The sequence below is a fragment of the Cydia strobilella genome, chromosome 2 (genome assembly GCF_947568885.1).
Source record: "Cydia strobilella chromosome 2, ilCydStro3.1, whole genome shotgun sequence".
Classification (NCBI taxonomy): Eukaryota; Metazoa; Arthropoda; class Insecta; order Lepidoptera; family Tortricidae; genus Cydia; species Cydia strobilella.
Window position 1 is genome coordinate 8,897,238 of NC_086042.1, and position 21,246 is coordinate 8,918,483.

Sequence of the window (21,246 nt, forward strand, 5' to 3'; positions counted from 1 at the left end):
TCGAAAACGCTCGACATGTTTCACTCCGTACCGAGGAGCGTCATCAGGAGCTTGCGTACGGAGCGTTGCGTTGCGTTGGTTGGTACGGAGTGAAACATGTCGAGCGTTTTCGACTTAAAACACGTGAGTGACCCGTTATTAATATATTTAATATGTCTGTGTCTAGGCCATATTATTAAAAACGTGCGTGACCTGTGTGGCTACCACCAGTTTGGCACTGACATAGACGCTATCGAGAACGTAACTTACCTACTTTTTAATACAGTTGCTCAAAAAGTGCTACTTTTCGTGGCTGTTTAGCGTGCGGAAAGTTGGTTCTCGCGAACTAGTGCTTTTTACTTTTCCAATTTTTTTAAGTTTTTACTTGTTCCAATTCCATTTTTTTTATTATTACTTCTGTGACACTGACATCATTGACATTGACATTATGAAGAGGTGTTTTTCTAGCTTTTATTCGACTAGAATAGATTTTGTTATTATTATTGAACCCACTTCAATGAGTTTTTTTTTAAATGCATGTTCTATAAGACAGAAGCAATTGCAAATATTAAAACATCGTACTATTATTACCTAAATACCGTTATTTACGATTATTTGTGTATCGTATATTTATAAAAACAATATCGAATGTTGCCTTTGGAAACTTAAAACATTCTTGCAGTAAGAAAATACGCCTCTTCTTTGACAGGCGTTCCGTTCCATTCAGACAACTTATTAAGAACGGTTTTTCAACATTAAAAAATAAATGTGTTATTATAATGATGAAGAGGTAAGTAATAAAATATGAAATATGCATATTTTTCGTATTCTTACATTAACAGTAGGTTTTTATGTTGATTACGACGTTTAAAGGAAACTAATATTAACACTCATCAATAAGTAGTCGACTACTTATTGATGAGTGTTAATATTAGTTTCCTGTCAAAGAAGAGGCGTATTTTCTTACTGCAAGAATGTTTTAAGTTTCCAAAGGCAACATTCGATATTGTTTTTATAAATATACGATACACAAATAATCGTAAATAACGGTATTTAGGTAATAATAGTACAATGTTTTAATATTTACAATTGTTTCTGTCTTATAGAACATGCATTTAAAAAAAAAAACTCATTGAAGTGGGTTCAATAATAATAACAAAATCTATTCTAGTCGAATAAAAGCTAGAAAAACACCTCTTCATAATGTCAATGTCAATGATGTCAGTGTCACAGAATTAATAATAAAAAAAAATCGAATTCCATTCCTTACTTGTTGCTTTTCTTATTTTTTCGCAACTGTATTAAAAAACGTCGTTCGATACACGTGCGGATATGTCATTCTTCACTCGTCCCGAGTCTCCGATATCTCGGTACTCGTGAAGTAATGACATACTTTCCGCACTAGCATCGAAATGTACTATTTTATGAATCTCGCTCGTACTCGCATATAAGTGCGCGCGAGATGTATACAATGTGTGGCCTGTAATAGGAGAAAAAAATTAAACTGTAGGCTGTACTCCTCATACCGACCAACATTTGTTCAGCGACTTTTAAAAATAACTTGTGTTTTGATTTTTAATACACTTTAAAGTTTTTTCCAAGACGCAATGTATTGCGAATTTTGTTATGAATGAATGAATGAAATTATTTAATCCAGAAAAAAAAATTCCATATGAATTTAAAACATTTAAAACTAATTATATAATGATATATGATTAAATTAAATTAGATTAAGACATACACAAACACAAAAACAAATACACAAAAATCTTTAAATAAGGACCTGCGTCTCGGGTCACCCCGACCCCGATTCAACAGGCTTGTGGTAGGCCCTCCAGCGCTCGTGCAGCGGACTGGCGTCCCACTCTCTGACCGCTGACAGCAGCGTGTTGGAGGAGACGTAGATCGCCTTTCTGGCGGTGGCGCTCCTCGAATGCAGCAGCGCGGCCCAGCCCGGCGCGCGCCCCTCCGCGAACATGGCGCTCGCGCTGCACCAGGGCGGCAAGCGAAACAACGCCCGCCACGCGTTGTTATACTGCACGCGCAAGTCACTGATCACCGCACAGGTGTAGTCGGCCCATAGCTCCACTGTGTAGACGCTTGTACAGAAGCTGAGGAATAGCTGCCTTTTTACGTCGTTGCTACATTTGGCGAATCTTCTAGCCAGCATATTCGCCCGTACCGCAGTAGCTCGCCTTTGTCTTTCTATGTCATCCTGATCTTTTAAGGTAGAAAGCAGAATATGGCCAAGATATTTGACCTTGTGCACTTGACGCAATTGAACCCCATCGAGCAGCAGTGGTGGTATGTGTACGGGCATATGTGCCGCCTCCATAAGCATAAATTCCGACTTGTCAGGATTGTACGTCATATTGTGCTCGGTGGCGTACCTCTCGCATTCTGCGAGTAACTCACGCATTGCTCCCACAGATGGCGCTAGTAGGACCATATCGTCCGCATACGCTATGTGGTTGGCAATTGTGCCATTGATGGAGCATCCGACCCCGGTCCTTGTCAGTGCGTGCGAAAGCCCGTCCATGTAGATGCTGAAGAGCGCCGGGGACATAGTTCCACCTTGCCTTACGCCACAGTTAAGTCCGCTTGCTGTGGATAGAGTAGATTTCCATCTTACGACGTTCTTCTGCTGGGAATACCACTTCTCCAGTACCTTAACAATTGGTGTGGGTGTTTTCCGTTCACGTAGTTTATTCCACAGCAGTTGGTGGTCAACCCTGTCGAAGGCTTTGCTGAGATCGAGGAAGCAGGCGTATACAGGCGTTTTTCTAGATTTATAGTAGCCTACTATCTGCTTAAAGGCATATATAGCCGAGGTTGTTGAGACGTCACTCTTAAAACCAAACTGGTTGTCGGCACTGTATAAGTATGAAGCAGCAAGCTGATGCAGCACCCTTTCCAGCAGTCTGGCTATTATATTTGCCAGAGCTATCGGACGATAATTACTGGCACTTGCGATATTTTTCCTCCTATTGTTACAGATAGGTACAATAACGGTATCTGTCAAGTCCTGCGGCAAGGTTATGTTTAAGGTGTGACAGGCAACGTCAATCACAATGATAATGGCGTACATTGAAGATAATATTTATTTTGTATGAAAAATACGAAGTCTAGTCTTCATTATTTTTAAAAGTCGCTGAACAAATGTTGGTCAGTTTGAGAAGTTATAGCCTACAGTTTAATTTTTGCTCCTATTACAGGCCACACATTGTATAAAGTAAATTACGGTAGTAGACGTTAGCGTATATCGTCGGTGACAACCAAAACTCACTAATTACCATTACAAGTTCATAGCCATAGGCCACAGTGAACCGTACTAGTACCACAATGAGGTTGATTTTTGTTTAATATTTTTTTAGTAATTAGTGAGTTTTGGTTGTCACCTGACGATATGTCAGTTTTGACACTATCAGTGACTCATGGTACGGGCTCATAAGGCTTAGCGCAGACCGTGTTTAGTTTGGGCAACAATCTCTCCTTGTCGGAAGCCACATAATAGCTCCGCTTCTTGCAGTTCAACATCGTGTTATGAGACAATTTTAGTTGTTCCGATGTTTTGAGATGTTATAGGATAGGCAGGGGACGTTTGAAACACTTTATGTTTAACCGCCTGTAACTGTTTTAATCTTACAGTTAGAATGATATGTGCCTGTATTATTAAAGGTTATTTATTTAGTTTTTAAACAAAATGTGTTTGAAAAGCCTATCGCCCATGGTTACGTAATGATAGGGAGTTAAAGAGAATGTGGAAGAGTGGTTCAATTGACCCCATAGGTGTGTGAATTGAAACACGTTTGAAACACCCTTAATATATTCGGCAAAATGAAAGATAATTTGTTATTTCTGATCTTTTTTAAATAAATATCAAGGTATTCGTTGAGATCAACTAAAAGTCGCAAAGAAATTACAAACATTTCACAATTTATCTGCGTCTGAAGATCTTCATCAAAGAAAGGGATGAAAAAAAAAATTGTAAGCCATCTGAGACTTCTTTGTTGTGATTACCTTATACATATAGCTTAATAAAACGTGTTTTAATGCAACAATAAGATATGACGATAAGGAATTTTAGTAGAAATACGTAATTGTTTCATACAAAAGTTTTTCAATCATGACCATAATAAAATCCCTGTCACTTTTTCACAAAGCATGTATGATTTTGAAAAGAAAAAAGAAGTTTAAGATCAATAATCAACTACTTGTAAGACTTGTGAATAACGCGGGGACGTTTGAAACGTTTCAATCGTCCCCAAATACGTTGTTTCAACCGTCTCCACGTCACATGTTTTACTTCAAGGACCAATATTCTTTACAAACAACACTCCATCACTGTTTAATGGCAGTTAAAATATTTCATAATTTCCATCCAAAGCACCAAAAGAATTCAAGTAGTCAAAATACATTAGTAAAAAATATTAAAATTTTCTTTTAATTTTTTTTACTAATGAGAGCACAGGTCCTTCACTTTATACCGCTAAATTTTTGAACGGCTCCTCAAGAATACTGCATTGCTCGCGCACTCGAGTGCTATTGGTCCAGGATTTAAGAATGACTGACCGCATAGCCTGAGTATTGCGTCACAAGCATAGCAGGTATTAAATCATTTTACGGTTTAGACTCACTTGTTTTAATCACTCGCGTGAGTCTAAACCGTAAAATGATTTAATGTTAGTATGTCTCACAACAGTTTAAATTCGAGCATAGCAGGTATTGTAATTTTCAAGAAATTTTACTTGTTTAAATCGTAACGTGTTTCAATTGTCCCCGTCCTACCCTATTTTTATTTTACTGAACTATCTTTTTAATATGAAATAAAACTATGTAAACGGATTATATCGCGTATATTGAATTTATAATATGTACATTCCGACGTTTCGAACCCTTTACAGCGTTCGTGGTCAACGGGTGACGGGAGGAGTTTTATTTCATGAATAACTATCGCGGTAACCGAAGACAATATTATGTCTTTTTAATATTTAAAAAAAGAAAAGCACCGGATCGTAAATACTACAGTAAATATTTTCATTACTGAATCCGTCCCTGTACGTGTACAATAACCCTTCAGATCATACACCGCACTCGAGGAGGCATTTTGCGGGCACGTCAGTTAGTAACGTTTGCAAATAAATTAATAAATTTATTTGCAAACGTTACTACGCAAGTACAAATACCTTACTATGACAACTCGACTGACGTGCCCGCAAAATGCCTATTTGAGTGCGATGTAGGTTTGCTTCTGATAGTTCTGGTTTGCTCTAGAGTAATGAAATCACAAAGACGACGAAATCATTTTATGGTAACGCATATACCTAGTCATTACCATTTTTTATTCTGCTGATCAAATCGGACTGGTATCAAAGTAAAATATTTTTTTTACATTATCATTCTAACGACAAAACATATGAAAATACATACAAACACCACTTGTTTTATTGTAATATATTTTTACAACAACAACAACATAGGTTATAGATAATATGTACACTCGAAAAACAATACCCTCTTAAACACTGTAATAGATGTCATATATTAAAGAAAAAGTGACGAAGCCCTCCAGTGGTGAAGGCCGGATTCGAACCGGCGTCTTTAGCTATCGCGGCTAACGCCATGAACCCCTAGAAAATAATTTGATTTGTTCTCAAACTTGTTAATACCCTCTTATTTCGTCACTTCGGTACAGTGTTGTTACAAAATATTAGTCCGTTTTACCTTTTTTCTTATCCGAAGATGTAGGAACGTAGTTAACAGCTGTGCTCGTCGTGGGTGGAGCGGTTATTTCTGGAGAAAAATTCATGTTAAGTACGAGTTTACGAAAATAGATTTAAACTTAAACCTGGACTTAGAGCAGATTTGCCAATTCCAATGAAAAGCTTTTTGATATATAAAATATAAATTTACTTATTTTTAGTACGAACCATCGAGACGGATTAGTCCATCAGTTTCGCCGAGCGAGTTTTTAGCTACACAGCGGTATGATGAGAAGTCCCTGGATGATACTTTTCGTATCGTTAGCTTCATTTTCCTGCTGTATCCTTCGTCAATTAAATTCGTGATGTATTTGACTCCTGTTGACAAATACAGATAATTTCCATCGATAGGGTTACATGATAGCTAAGTAAACATTATGATTTATAATATATCTACAGAATGATTCACGAGAATCACAAGACGTAAGCAAACTCATTAAATAAATTTAATGTTAGTGGATCGTTCATTATCGTATTTAAATGAAACAATCACACATTTATTCTATCCTGTTCCTAAACTTTTTATTAAGCAAAGGTTTAACAATCATAAGTCATCCTAAAACACCTAATTAATGAAGATAAAACCTCTTTAACCGTTATGACATATATTGATCATGAAAAAAATACAACTTGATACACTTGAGTGAGATAGTAATCAGACTCTAATTGTCATCAGTCTTTACTTTTGTAAATTGAATGTCTTCAATTTGACACTTCACAGATAATGCAAAGAGTAGTATTTGATGGGAGTATTATAATTGTGGGGCAGCCATGCATGTCATAAATAATTTAAAAGTAAACTAAAAAAAAGTACGGTAATCTCACTAATACTGGTACGAAACAGTAGCTTGTCATTTAATAAATGACTAGGATTGATCCTGTTCACGTCACGTTCGTTGCCCTGGGGCCCATTTCTCGAACGGTATTAGACTAATATTATTAGTCCACGAACTGTCGTCGTATGGGTTACCATGGCAACACACTAATAATATGAGACTAATACCGTTCGACAGATGGAACCCAGTAGGGTATATATCTTCAACTCTTTGTTTGTTACGTTTACCCATACGAGAATGTTGATGGTTTCTCAATGGGCAAAACCTTCTATAGGACAAAAATTTACGGTTTACATTATCTTATTTTTATAACGACAAATAATGTGTTAAATTGTTAACAACAGATTAACGATCAACTGTCATCCTGAGATGACTGAGGCATTGTTTTGATCTTGGATTCATTGTTATCAAATCCTCGGAACTTGTGTAATTTGATAATAATCATCAATTTTCTGTAAGTAAATTAAAATCACGTCAAGGGAAGTTGAGCAGTTGTAAACAAATACAAAATAACGGTTTGAGAGAATAATAAATAATAATAGAATATTATTATATTTCAGATAACATTGCCATAGCCAACACCTACGTTAATCAGTGTTAAATTAGATACTGCGTAGCACCTACTTATTGCACAATGGCTTAAAAAATGGAAGCAACTTTGCATGGGTACGTCAGAAAATAAAAACATGTGCAACAATCCGGCGATGAAATGAGTCATTTGAGAAAATTTAAGAAAGGAAGATAATAATATAGTTACATAAAGTTTGTTTATGTACAACATTCTAACGCATAGTCAACTATGTAGAATCTAAATACGCAGTTATACGATAATCTAAATACAAAGTGAGACATACAAGGTGTAAAAGTTCAGCTCAGCAAAGGGTATTGCAAAATATGTAAATCTTTTATATAAAACATTCCAAAACCTCTCTCATGTACGTGGTATAAATTTATTTCTCATTTGGCAGTTGTCTAGTTTAATCAGATTGTGAAGACAAGGGTTCTGAGGCCGTGACACAATTATCACTGTTGCCACTTGATGCCTATATTTTGTAGCAATTAATAAAATAAGTAAATCCGTATCATTAAAGCTACATTGTATAGCTAAAATTGTTTAAAGGGATTTAAGATAAATTTAACTAATTAGGGGAGAGCCGGTTATAACGTACCAGTTTAACTTAAACCTGGATATTTTGTTTAAATATAAAGGTACTTAGAATGGTTTAAAATGTGTATATAAAATCAGGATCTTGAATACATTAAGTATGAAGATGAGCATTCTGGGATTAAATTAACTTAGTCAAAATAATATTTTTTTCGATTTAGCTAACTAGCTACAAAAGTAGTCAGAACAAAACCATCACCTCTAAAATTGTATCCATAATGAATTTTGCATCCATTTTGTATCCATAATGAAAAAGCGCTGGTGGCCTAGCGGTAAGAGCGTGCGACTTCAAACCCCGGCTCGCACCAATGAGTTTTTCGTAACTTATGTACGAAATATCATTTGATATTTACCAGTCGCTTTTCGGTGAAGGAAAACATCGTGAGGAAACCGGACTAATCCCAGCAAGGCCTAGTTTCCTCTCTGGAAGGTCAGATGGCAGTCGCTTTCGTAAAAACTAGTGCCTACGCCAATTCTTGGGATTAGTTGCCAAGCGGACCCCAGGCTCCCATGAGCCGTGGCAAAAATGCCGGGACAACGCGAGGAAGATGAATGAATTTTCCATGGTTTAAATACCAAGTATTTATTGCAAGACACCGAAATCGCACTCGTTCATTTAAATCGAATCTATGGCAGTTTTTTTGAAATCCAACTAGGGAACAAATTAAATTATTTTATGAAATATTTTTCACTTTTTCTTTAGTGTATGTTATCTATTTCAGTTTATATTTTTTTTGAAATATTCAATATGAAAATAGAAGCATAAAGGATTTGCCACACTGGATGCGTTCTGCGGGCAGCGGTCAGATCAAACTTCAACTTCAAAGGTTGCTGTCAATGTTGTTCATTCATAATGCGGGTTTGACCTGACCGCTGACCGCAGAACGCATCCAGTGTGGTAAATCCTTAAAACTAAGACAATTTTTAAACCACACGCAATAATACTCTTTATATTTGTAGTTAAATACTTTTAATTGCGTATTTTTTTGTTGTATCTAGATCACAAGTTATGTTGTTATAAACCCACGTCAAAAGTTAGATCGAGTTCGACGAAAATATTTTTAGCCGTATGCGGCATACGGCAGAAAATTGTTTTCGTCGAGGTATACGGTATAACAACAAAATTATTGAGAGCAATTCCTCTAGAGCATTATTTTGGTGCCTCATATGTACCTAAATAAACTAATGATTTAACCGACGATATAGGCGACACTTCCCTATATCCCTAGCTTCGGCATTCGTGCTATTTTGCATATATTTGTGACTATTAAATATATTTTTTTACCCATAGCCGAAAAAAATAGACGAAAATTGCCATAGCGTATTAGGATTGGGTATAACAGCCGGACGAAGCTAAGCTAGCATATACTCTGCAGTGATCCAATGTGGCAGTGCCATGCACAAACAAAATTCCTATAAAAATATGACGTTGGCATTTCCACACGTGTGTCAACTATGTACTTGTACTTGTGTACTAAGACAATTTCTAAGCACTAGGCTTACCTAAGCTCTACAATCCACCAACAAAAAGATAAAATAAACTTAACAACAATTAAGTACCTATAACGGGCCACGGGCCAACTAATCGTATCAATACGTACTAAGTAAAGAAGGCTCATCTGCTTCACTTATATGTTTTCGGCTGCTTTTTGAATAATACAGACGATAGTCTACATTATGTACTACCTATAGTTGAAATATAAAATAATACCTGATATAATCATGTCTCCACGATCAGTGGTCCAGTAGTTTATGGAGGAGGGGTAGGCTTCGGTGTGGCACTCCAGCACCACGTCTTGGCCTACGTAGGCGGCTTCCAGCTGGTTCGGAATCGATAGCATCGGTGGGACTGCGCACAAGTTATTTTATTATTCGTTTACTCCGTAATTCCATTGTGTCATTTAATTGATTTTGGAATAATGGTACAGTGTCGCTTATGTAAGTATACCTCGTTTTGTTAGCATTAGAAAAATACTACACGATTTTGACGTGTCTCTTTATTGAAAAACACTTTTGAAAAATAAGTCACAGCAAATATGTAATAATTATCTTACTTTTACGACTCAACATTTGTAGGTAGGTAGGCCAAGCAATAAGAAGGTATAGAGGGAAATGCTAGGAGCATAATTTTGGACTCCTTAGGAGGTGAACATATCAAAAGTCCACGGCGCGCTGTACGAATAGTCGACGATCCCAAACTCACAAGCGGTTTAGAACCTTTAAGTCTAAGGAGAGACTTTGCCTCCTTGTGTGTGTTCTACCGCTTGTACAATGGGCTGTGCTCTGAAGAATTGTTTGACATGATGCCAACGGCCGCTTTCTATCACCGCACCTAAATGGTCGCGTACTGTGCGGTTTAAGAGGAATTTCCTTCCGCGGACGCTTAAAGTGTCGGCAACGCGCGTGTAATATCTCTGGTGTTACAGGCGTCCATAGGCTACGGTAACTGCTTACCATCAGGCGGGCCGTATGCTTGATTGCCACCGACGTGGTATATAAAAAAAACGGTTTTTCACTTATATCTAGGAAACTTTGCGTCTTAGCAACATGACTACTCAAACAAAACGAAAGTTGATTAAATTTGCTACAAGTTTCATTCAGTCAAATTTTTCGATATCTTGAATAGTTTTCGAGATATTCTCTCTTCTTTTTTTTTATTAGCCTATGTGTGTGTCCCACTGCTGGGCAAAGGCCTCCCCTCTTCCTTTCTAATCCTCCCTGTGCTGAGCAAGATCCCGCCAATCCCGCTGGAACGCATCCAAATCGTCCCGCCATCTCTTTCTCGGTCTGCCTCTGCCACGACTACACTGGGGATGCCTGTAGTGACTATTTTGGCCCATCTGTTATCATGCATCCGGCAGACATGTCCAGCCCAGTCCCACTTTAGCCTGGCGGTCTTCACCCCAACATCGACGACCCGATATTCTCTATTGAAAGTTTATTTGGGGCTCAATTTTATCTTGATATCTACATTCAATGAAGCTACTAGGCCATGTTTGGTATCGTTTTCGTATAAATCGGGAGTGCCAAATTAATTTATGGTATCACATTGACACCATTCCGAAGTAAAAACATATAAACTTTGTTTATTTTTGTACAATAAAGAGTTTTACTACTACTTACTACTACTACTACTTTAAACAAATAGCTTTTTATTTAACTCCTCTTCACGCTTAAACCGCTGAAACGATTTAGTTGAAATTTGGTATAGAGATGTTTTAAGTCCCGAGAGACACAAGATAGTTTTTATCTCGAAAATCATACTTTGAAGGTGTGAAATTTGGTGTGAGGGGAATGCAGCTTCTTCGCCGAAGTTGAATTCCTGAGGCTAATACTGTTTAAGTTTAGGTTTGAAGCTATGTTTGGTATCATTTTCAACTAAATCAGGCTATTCCAAATATTATTTAAATCGGTTCAGTGGATTGATTCCCCATACAAACTTCCACCCCATTTTTCACACCTTCAAAAGTTGATTTTGGGTATAAAAACTATTCTGTGTACTGTCCCGGGACTCAAACCATCTCTACTAAATTTCAACGAAATCTGTTCAGCGGTTAAAGCGTGAAGAGTTTAAATACATATTTTTATTTTTATTTTGTTTAGGAATGGTGTCAATGTTGATTCTTCTTCTTCGTCGTTCCTTCATGACTGAGGATCGTGACCAAGAACTATATCCCTCCATTTAACGCGATCAAGGGCTATGTGGGCTGCCCTCTGCATGGAACCACATGCTTTTCTAATGGAATCCGACCATCTTGCCGGGGCTCTTCCTCTAGCGCGCTTGCCTTCAACTTGCCCCAGTATGATGTCACGTTCGAGGCTGTGGTGCGGCGATCGCATTATGTGCCCAAAGAATCTGGGAGCCCTCTCCTGGCAGATTGTTGAGAGTCGTTTGGTGATTTTTAGTTCTCTCAGAATGGACTCATTTGTTCTCATTGCGGTCCATGGGATTCTTAGCATCTTTCTCCAACACCACATCTCAATCAATGTTGATACCATAAATGAATTCAGCACTACCGATTTATACGAAAACGATACCAAACCCGGCCTAGAAGCTTTACTGATGTAGATAATCAAGATAAAAATGAGAGCCCTATATAAACCTTCAAGAGCGGATATCTCGAAAACTATACAAGATATCTAAAAAATTGACTGAATAAAACTTGTAACAAATTAATTCACTTTTCATTTTGTATAAGTGGCCAGGTCGCTTAGATGCATAGTTTCCGAGATATAATCGAAAAACCAAAAATTGGAACTTTCAAACCCCACTCTCCCCCCAGCGCCAGGGTTACGGGCGGGGAATTTAGATATGTTCATCTCCAAACGAGTCCAAACAAAACTACGAAGTCAAAAATTGTGTTCCAAGCATTTCCCTCTATAACTTTTTTTGAGCGTTTATTTCCTGGCCTAAGGTATAATATGTCAATTTAAAATTAGGTACAGTGTCTGTCAAATGTTCAGATGTAAATTTAATAAAATATGATACCCTACTTAGTTACGATATATTTGCTTGTGCACATAAATAATTATATTTTGTTACCCTGTCTTCAAAAGTAAAGATTATAAAAAATGTTGTAAGTATAGTCAATATTTGTATAATGACTGTTCATTTACACCTTAGATACCTACATATGAGTTTGAAACATTCGGAGTGATTTTAATTCAGAAAGCCGGTGCGTTGGTTAATCGAGTAAAAATTACGTGAACGTTTTACGTATACCCGTGGAAATGAAGAGAGTCGCTAGCCGAGAGCCCGAGAATACTCGAAATGTGGAATGTGAATTAAGGGGAAGACAGCGAGTCATTGGTTTCGGGGGCGAACGAGGAGGCGAGCCCGGCGCGGGCGCGCGAGAGATAGTATCGCCATTATCGCGTCCGTACCGTATTCACGTCAGCATAATGCTCTAATTGGGCGCAATTACGGCCGATCCGGCGAAGGCGCCGTCAGGTAGAGACGCCGTGTCCTCGTAAATACTCGTTAACGACGCCCGCCCTGAGAAAAATTATATTTCTGAACGCTGACTCCCGCCAAAAGAAAACGACGTGAAAATGCTCACGTACTTACCAACGGAAGAATTTGAGGCCAAGTTAATGGAGCGGGCAAAATGTGCGGGCATTTTCTTTCTTCCTGATGAGGAAGTGATATCGGTACAATTTGCTTGGCTGCTGTTTTAGGGCCCCATTCGCGCTGAGTGAAGCGCGGGAGTCTTTACATTAACTGCTAATTGATATTTATTTCATTCACTCCGTGACTTCTGGGCCACTGTTCGGCTAAACGGCAAATGAATCTCCAATGTTAACTTATAAAACTCATTTATATTACCATGCACGTGTTTAGAGTGAAAGTTATTTAATTAAGAATGTTGTTGATTTTGACATTACAAATTCCATGCTACATCAATAATTCAAGAGAACTTCACCAGCTTTTCATACAGCGCATTTATTGAAAATACAGATGAGAATATTTATTTACCTGGGCAAGCGAGGTGCTATTAAATGAGTGGTATGTTATGCGGTAGTAAGTGGAAATAAAAGCCAAACTCTGACATAAATTTCGGTCCATGTTACGAGAATTTTGTAATTCTTTAAAAATATGGACTATAAATAGCTTCCCAGACAATAACTCCTAAAGCGGCCAAAGGAATTGTATACAGAAGCCTTGTGAAGTACAGTTGCTACAGCGTTGTTGGTTTAAGAAACGGGACACGCTCCAATATCACTACATAGTATAAAACAAAGTCGCTTTCCGCTCTGTATGTATGTCTGTCCCTATGTATATGCTTAGATCTTTAAAACTAGGCAACGGATTTTGATGCGGTTTTTTTTAAAGAGTGATTCAAGAGGAAGGTTTTATACTTTGTAAAGGTTTTGTGTAAATTAGTTGAACTACCCGTGCGAATCCGGGGCGGGTCGCTAGTGTAGAATAAAAATAGGTTTAATTATTTCCCTCTGATTTGTCAAATTACAGATAACAGGCTATTTAATTATTGAAGAAAACAAGTCGGCTGACTAATAATACTTGGCGCTCTACTAACAATACCCGGTCACCACCAGCTGACGACACCCACCACTTAAATTAATTGTCAGCTGACTTTTAACTTTCTTCAAGATCGCATATATTCTATTATGTGATACTCGTAAAACTGATAAAATTTCAGTTGGGAAAAAATATCTAAAATATTTTTTTTTGACGTTTGGTTGGCTACCTCTCCTCTACTCAACGACGGAGCGGCAGGTGAGTTTCATGAAGCTTTATTACCTATACAACTCCTTTAATCGGGGTCACCACTTTAGGTGCGGGTGACCCGTTGGGAGAAGAGGTAAAACAAAGTTCAATTATACAGTACTGAATACCAAAAATGCTGACACTAATCACGCGTCACCGGCATTACCACCCCATTGCCACCACTTTAGGAATAAAACTGATAGGTATTTAAAGCTTTATGTCTTGTCGTCTTCTTTGCAATTTCTTCTTGGACGTCTACTTATAAGCTATTATATCATTAATTTGTATAATAGGTGAGAGAATTATAGTGTAATGTTGAATAGGCAGGAAGTAATACAAAAACATACACATAAGGAATATGACTTACATTGCACCATGAGCATGACACGCTTGCTAATGGAAGGTGGAACGCCGTTGCTCGCAATGCAAAGGTACGCGCCCATGTGCAGTCGTGACACCTTCGATAGTGTCAGGTTCTCTCCGTCCACCACGTTCACTGCACACCAAAGAAAATTAACTTAAATAGAAGCTATCGTAATGTTACCATGAAAAACTGCTTAATTACGTGCTTTTGAACATTCCATACGAGAATGGGAAGCTCACGGTACCCTTTTACATATTAAGATTTTTGTAAGCTCATGTTAGTTCTTTCCTTTATTACGATTTTTATTTCCATACATTTCGATAATTTTCCTGTAGGCATAAACTAAGAGGCTAAGTAGATCTTAATCTGGAATCTTATTGACATGAATCTCGTTCGCATTTTTATATTGGTGCGAGAGAGATGCACAGATATCAGTTTCAATTTATGATGAGATTCATAAGTTTAAATAGGTCTATTCTATAGATACAGAGGAGTAAATTACAAAATAATTATAATCTGCATACATAGTTTCATACCTCGTCAGTTTTTTTGATGTCGCTATATAAATATTATGTCATTTAGTCATTTATTCAATATTGCATTGTCATGTACATAATAAGGTGTTACATTTTATATAGCCAGTTCATGACACCCTGTAAGGGCACACAATAGTACAGTTTTTCTATTCTATTAATTCTAATTTACATATTGTAATTAAGGTAACATAATAAAATTAACATATTAGCGTATCAGTGGTTTAGTAACCTATTAGTTAGTCTCATAAATTAATTTAGTAACTTCAACAATAGCAACGTCAACAATGCACCGATATAATAATGTGATTGAATTATGTTTATATTTAAGTTTTTTGCGTACGAAAACTGTCATCTTATCGTCATTTAAAACATGGAAATATAAAATCCCATCTAAAACATTACATGTAAAAGATGCAAGTCTCGCAACGCCGTTCTTCTACTACAAAAAAGTTTTGAGATGTAATGTGAAACCAAGTCGGTTATTTTAGTCAGTGCCAGGGGGTGTTAAAACGTAACAATATTAGATACCTTTTTTTTTAAATACATATAAGTACTTGGCAATCGCACGGCTACATAGTGACATAAGGATAATTCGTCAACTATTTAACTAATAGAACATAGCGCTAGCCCTAATGACATGCAGTTTAAGCAATACACATACGAGTACAAGTAAAGCATTATGTGCGATTGCCAAGTCAATATATGTATTAAAAAAAAGAAAGGTATCTAGTATTGTTACGGTTTTAATACCCCCTGGCACTGACTAAAATGACCGACTTGGTTTCACGTTACAACTCAAAACTTTTTTGTAGTAGAAGAACAGCGTTGCGAGACTTGCATCTTTTTACATGTAATGTTTATGATGGGATCTCATCTCTTTTTGTAGGCAGTCTTTCTTTTCGTGTACTCATACCCATACCATACTCATACTATGTATACACATCTTCATTCATACTCACAGTCATCGTACAACGTAGTGTGTACCTATACTTAACCTACTAATTGTAGGAACTGCAAACGTAACTTTGTTATCGCATATATTTATATAGGAACACACACTTACTTGTGCAGTTATTAAATCTTTAAAATGTGACTGATATTGAAGTATTTTTAAGTTTTTATTGGCTTATAACGCTAAAAACTAATTACGTTTCAAATTTGAAGCTTGTGGGTCTGCTAGAAGTACCTTACAATTATGATGACCGTGAGTGAGTGTGTCAGTGACAAAACTAAGGAATTTTGACATGCAATAATTCGTAAACTACATGTTCAAATTACATGTTATTGAGAATATATCTAAATCATGTTATGTTCTATACGTCACTGAAAATTCAGGGTTCTAGCTTTAGCTATCACAAAATTACAGTACGTTGAAAATGGCCTGAGTGGCTTCGAGAAAAGGATGGTACGGCCGTGCCTCTTTGATTTGCTCGACTTGGCGGGGGCACGGGAGTGGAGTTCAGATTTGAATTGCCTGATCGCTGCTGTTACTATAATTTTTAGATATCCGTAACTTTTGAAAGAACTACATATGTATGACCACCTACCTTCTTATGCCATATTTTAAATTTCTGGTAATTATTAAGAGTCTTCGAACCAAGACGCAGACGCAGTCGAAGCTAATTAATTAATTGCTAGTTTTGTCTGCGGAACCCTAAAAAATATTGTTCGTAGTGTGAATTTCATTTCTATATTAATTATTAAGGTACTTCTTCTGCTGTACATGAAACAGAAGTTCCTATGCTCAATATAACTTAATCCCGAACTGCATATATAGCGAGCGTGCATTTAAACTTATTACAAATAAATACAAACTGTACATCATAGCATGAAACGAATCTCAAGCGTAAACAATAAAGTAAATAGGTACCAGAAGATAATAATAAACCACATATTCGAGTGCTATCTATCTCGATTGTTGATTCAATTGTGCAAATATTTCTGCTATGCGATGATTGTACAATTTGGTCTTATTGTGCGAAACAATCGCTTCAAGTCGTCCTCATTCCGCCGGAAGGTCTTTCCCGAACCATTGCCCAGAAATTCACTTCAACAATACAACTTCGCTTTATCCCCTTCTAGAAATATATTTCAAGACAGAGACGGACTGATAATATTCGCGCTTCGATTATGCAATCGAGGGTGAGGTAGAGGGTTTTCGAGTTGCCCTCGTCGAGTGCCGTCCGTGGGTCCATTCACGTGAACTCCGGCTTGTACTTTCGCGCTCCAGAGATTTCCTTTTATTTCATCTGTTTTGTTTCTCCGCGAGAGAGCCAACGCCATCATAACGATTGAACACTAGAGAATTTGACCGGTTATTTGTTGGAAAAATAAGTGCTTCCAGCTGAATTTGATAATGGTGTGTGTTTTCGAACAGCAACAAATCGAGGATGAAGCAAAATTTTACTTAGCAATCATAAAGTATATCAAACTATAGAATGAGGCTACGCATATCCACGTTGTACATAGACATACATAAATGATCACGTGTATGTGTAAGGAAAAAATGTGTCAGAGTCACATCAGATGATAACGAAAAGTTCGTTAGCATTTTTTACTTTTGGCGTTAACGTCTAACGATTGTCACCTACACGGCTACCATGAGCTGGCATTTGACATTTACGTTAGCGACAGCGTGAGCTCCATCGCATTCCCTCTCATATCGCACCAATACATCAGTGCGAGCATAATGGACTACGATCGAGTTTACGCAGTCGCTAACGTATATGTCAACTCGTGGTATGGCTACATCTTCAGGGTTATTTAACATTTGCGTCGAACCATCATTTTAGTTGTGCACTTGGTGATACAAATCTTTTATTGAATATGAATTTTTTGATTACCTATTTTACCGCGGTGATTCTGGTGGTTTAGTGGTGGTGGCATCTGGTTCGATCTCATCAGCCCTAGGCACGCTGTAGGCCTTGGTTACTTTTTGTAAAATAATAATCACTGACCTGATTCGCTGTTGCAGTTGAACTCCTGGCCATCTTCGCGACGCCACATGACGTAGGGCTCGGGGTAGCCCGTGGCACGGCACACCATGGTTACGTTCGTTCCCTCGCGCACCACCATATCCGTCGATGTCATATTGTCGATTATCACAGGAGGAACTAACCAGAATAAAACTTTGATAAGACTAGAAGTTCGCTCAAAACTTCATAAATCACAATAAACCTTAATTGCCAATGATGTAGCTAGTGAACATTTTAGTTTATAAATAGTTATGTATGTATTTAAATTTATGTATTAACGGAATTTGCATTTACATTTCGAATTCTGGGATAATTATGGGCGATATCACTGTTAATTTCCTTGTGATGATAAATTGAGTTGCTGTTGTTACCGCATTGCTGTCGTTATTAGCCCCCTTATGCGTACTTAAATATAAACCTCTGTTAAATTTTGTCTCTTTTTAACAAACAATTGTAAAAATTTTGATCAACTGTTTCTTATATTTGAAAAAACGTTAATTAAAAACGCTATAGAACGTTTAATCTATCACTTTATTTATCAACAAAATTGAAAATGACATCGTCCATATCGGCCATATTTATTTATTTATTTATTTGGGTTTGCCAACAGGTGCAATACAAAAATACTTATAAATGGCGAGTTATAATAAAAGATTGCTTGAGTATTCACCCAATTACAGGCAATATGCTTGTGTTGGCATATCACAAGCTACATCAGCAATGCTGCAGCAGTAATACTATGTTCAACAACTAGATCGTATTATACGTTTAACAGCACGCTGCTGCACTCGTCAGTCTAATGTAACTGTAAATACCTACTGCTTAAGATTGACATTACGGTAATGAAGTCTAGATTACTTAATTAGGGGCAAGTTGAGCTCTGAGTTTTCCCGATCTCAGTATACAATACTTATATTATCCTAGCTGTACTTTTTATTTTACAATGCCAGTAAAAAAACTAACCGTGACAATTTTTTTAAGCTTATTAAGATTTTGTTTAATGATAAATAATATATTATAGTAGTTTTCCACATAGGATGGTAGCTCACTATGAAAATGTGAGCATAAAACTTCATTTCTTTCGGATAATCTTCTATATCTTCTTAAAGACTGTAAGGCCCACTTGCACCATCCCACTAACCCGGGGTTAACCCTTTAAACCGTTAGCTCAGTGTCAAATTGTACTGGTAACCATAATAACTCCAGGTTTAACCGGTTAACCCCGTGTTAGTGGGATGGTGCAAGTGGCGCTAATAGGCTTAAAAGATTACGTGTACATGTTATACATAGATGTGATACTGCAAACTTTAAGGCTATTCGGAGTTGTAACTGGTAAATACATAGTTAAATCACGTAAATAGTTAATGTGAGAGTGTTTCCTCAAAGGCATCCCCGGCCGGCGGTCTGCGTCCTTTCAGTCAGTAGTGGTTCTGTCGTATCCAAGCCTTTGCTTAGTCACGTAATCCCTACTGGGCAATTACAATCCAGTTTTTAGCATATAAATTCAAGCTCAACAGAATATACTGCAACCTGAAATATGTCTATTTCGTGTTGAGTTTTCTATTTCAGATCCTTGTACTTACTTGTAATTATGTCTTTGGTTTCGCCTTCTACACCTTTTTATATACAAATTAGAGACACCCACCTACTTATACTATGCGATGCCCTATGATATATGTATGGACAAGTGCTATACTCATACCTGTGCCTGTGGAGAATTGTACTTTTAGACAATAACGGTATTGAAATAACCACGGACGATAGACTTTAAGACTCGAAAAGTATTGTCATTTTTTTGTTTCTAATTTGTGACCCGAATACAAATCTATTTACATATTTATTGTAAAATAACCTCCTTTTTAAAAAGTCGGTTAAAAATATGATTACGATGATTGTTGCAGTTTTTTATTTAATATCAAAATAAAGTCTACTACAAACTTCTCCTGAATTTCTCTAGGTGTGCGTACTTACCGACGACCTGCAGGTATCCTTTCCTGGAGCGCATGGGGTCGGTGTTGACCTGGCACATGTACCACCCGCGGTCCACCTCCTGCACGCTCTTGATGTGCAGGTACCACGAGCGGTGGTCGTTGTATGATAGGCTGATGCGCGGGTTCTGCGTTATGATGTTATGGTGAATGCTCAGGATCGTCTGCGTGTCAACACGGACCCATGCCACCTAAGAAAAGTGTTACAAGTTTTTAAATGAACAGTTCGACAAAGAAAACCAAATACTATGTAGAATATTACAAGTCGGACTCAAAACTTGTGATCATTTTAGTGGCGTGACGAATAGTATTTCTAAGTTATTAATCTTCTGCATTCTAAACGGTTTGACGGATTTAATGCAACTACACAAATGTGGTATAATTTAGATTCGTTCTGACTAGTTCGCGATCATCGTACTAAGCGATGGAGAGAAAGGTAAGAGACGGACGCGTGCGATGATTATTTTCAGTGAGTGGAGATTTATTGCTTTAAGCCGATTCAAACTTTCAAAGCTATAAAACAATTAGCGCGCTGGTTTATTATATGCACACAACTTTGTAAATCTCAAAGGTAAGATCCACTTAAGGATTTTACAACTAGCAATTAATTATTTAAACCAGACACCCAGCTACAGAGAATTTAAACACTCCACGTATAAATCATGCTCTAATTTCACTAACTAGTCGCCCTGCATGATTAATATCAGGCGAATCGTGCATTCCAAGCAAAGTGATATTAAGTTGGCTTGTTAAAACTTCCTCGCGAGCGCCAACGACGTGCAGCGTGCTCGGCGTGATTTCCAGAGATAAAACACCAGCTCGTTATTACTGATGGCGTTATCCTAGGTACTTACTACAATACAATAAAACGTGTATATTAAACAAACGGTAAAAATGTGCACTTGACAGATACATGATTCGTATCTGATGAGTAACTACTACTGAAGTTGCTCTTATACGAGGGGAGGTACAAAATATTTGCGGAATGAAGTAGAAGGAGGTAAAATGGTACAAAACCTCTTTGCTTATCTGGTATGAGAACTCTTTAGAAGAAAAAAAATATGTCAATTCAAAACCGTCATTTGTTTTAAAGATATCGCCCTTCATATAAATTATTTGTGGTTAAAGAATTTTTTTATTAGTAACAATAAATAAAGCCTTACAGTAAAAATTAAACTACGAATAACTGAAATAAAACTACTAAAAAACTAAAAATCTAAATCTAAAATGGGCCCCCGTAGCATGGTGCCGAGGATGCTGGCAGCATTTCCTCGCTGGATCGCTATCTGCCAGCTCTCTTATCTCCGGTCCCATCCACCAGCCGTTTCGCCAATTGCCGGTATATGCCCTGTGCTGCGGGGCCCCACGGACCAAGAGTCTCGACTCCAAATGCAACAAAGTTGTAGTTGGTG

At 37.4% G+C, this 21,246-nt stretch overlaps 1 protein-coding gene and 1 long non-coding RNA gene across 3 annotated transcripts in view; both read right to left on the reverse strand.

Annotated features, from left to right (window-relative positions):
- LOC134751414 (uncharacterized) overlaps positions 1-21,246 on the reverse strand; it is a 440,348-nt gene that overhangs the window by 149,209 nt on the left and 269,893 nt on the right. The gene's annotated exons all lie outside the window — the stretch shown is intronic.
- Positions 1-21,246, reverse strand: part of LOC134751079 (opioid-binding protein/cell adhesion molecule-like) — a 77,387-nt gene that overhangs the window by 4,700 nt on the left and 51,441 nt on the right. The window contains exons 3-8 of the mRNA XM_063686425.1: positions 19,818-20,025; positions 17,829-17,984; positions 14,339-14,467; positions 9,454-9,591; positions 5,910-6,059; positions 5,704-5,772 (exon numbers count right to left, since the gene is read on the reverse strand). Of these exons, the coding sequence (XP_063542495.1) occupies positions 5,704-5,772; positions 5,910-6,059; positions 9,454-9,591; positions 14,339-14,467; positions 17,829-17,984; positions 19,818-20,025 (850 nt within the window). The remainder of the gene's footprint in view (positions 1-5,703; positions 5,773-5,909; positions 6,060-9,453; positions 9,592-14,338; positions 14,468-17,828; positions 17,985-19,817; positions 20,026-21,246) is intronic.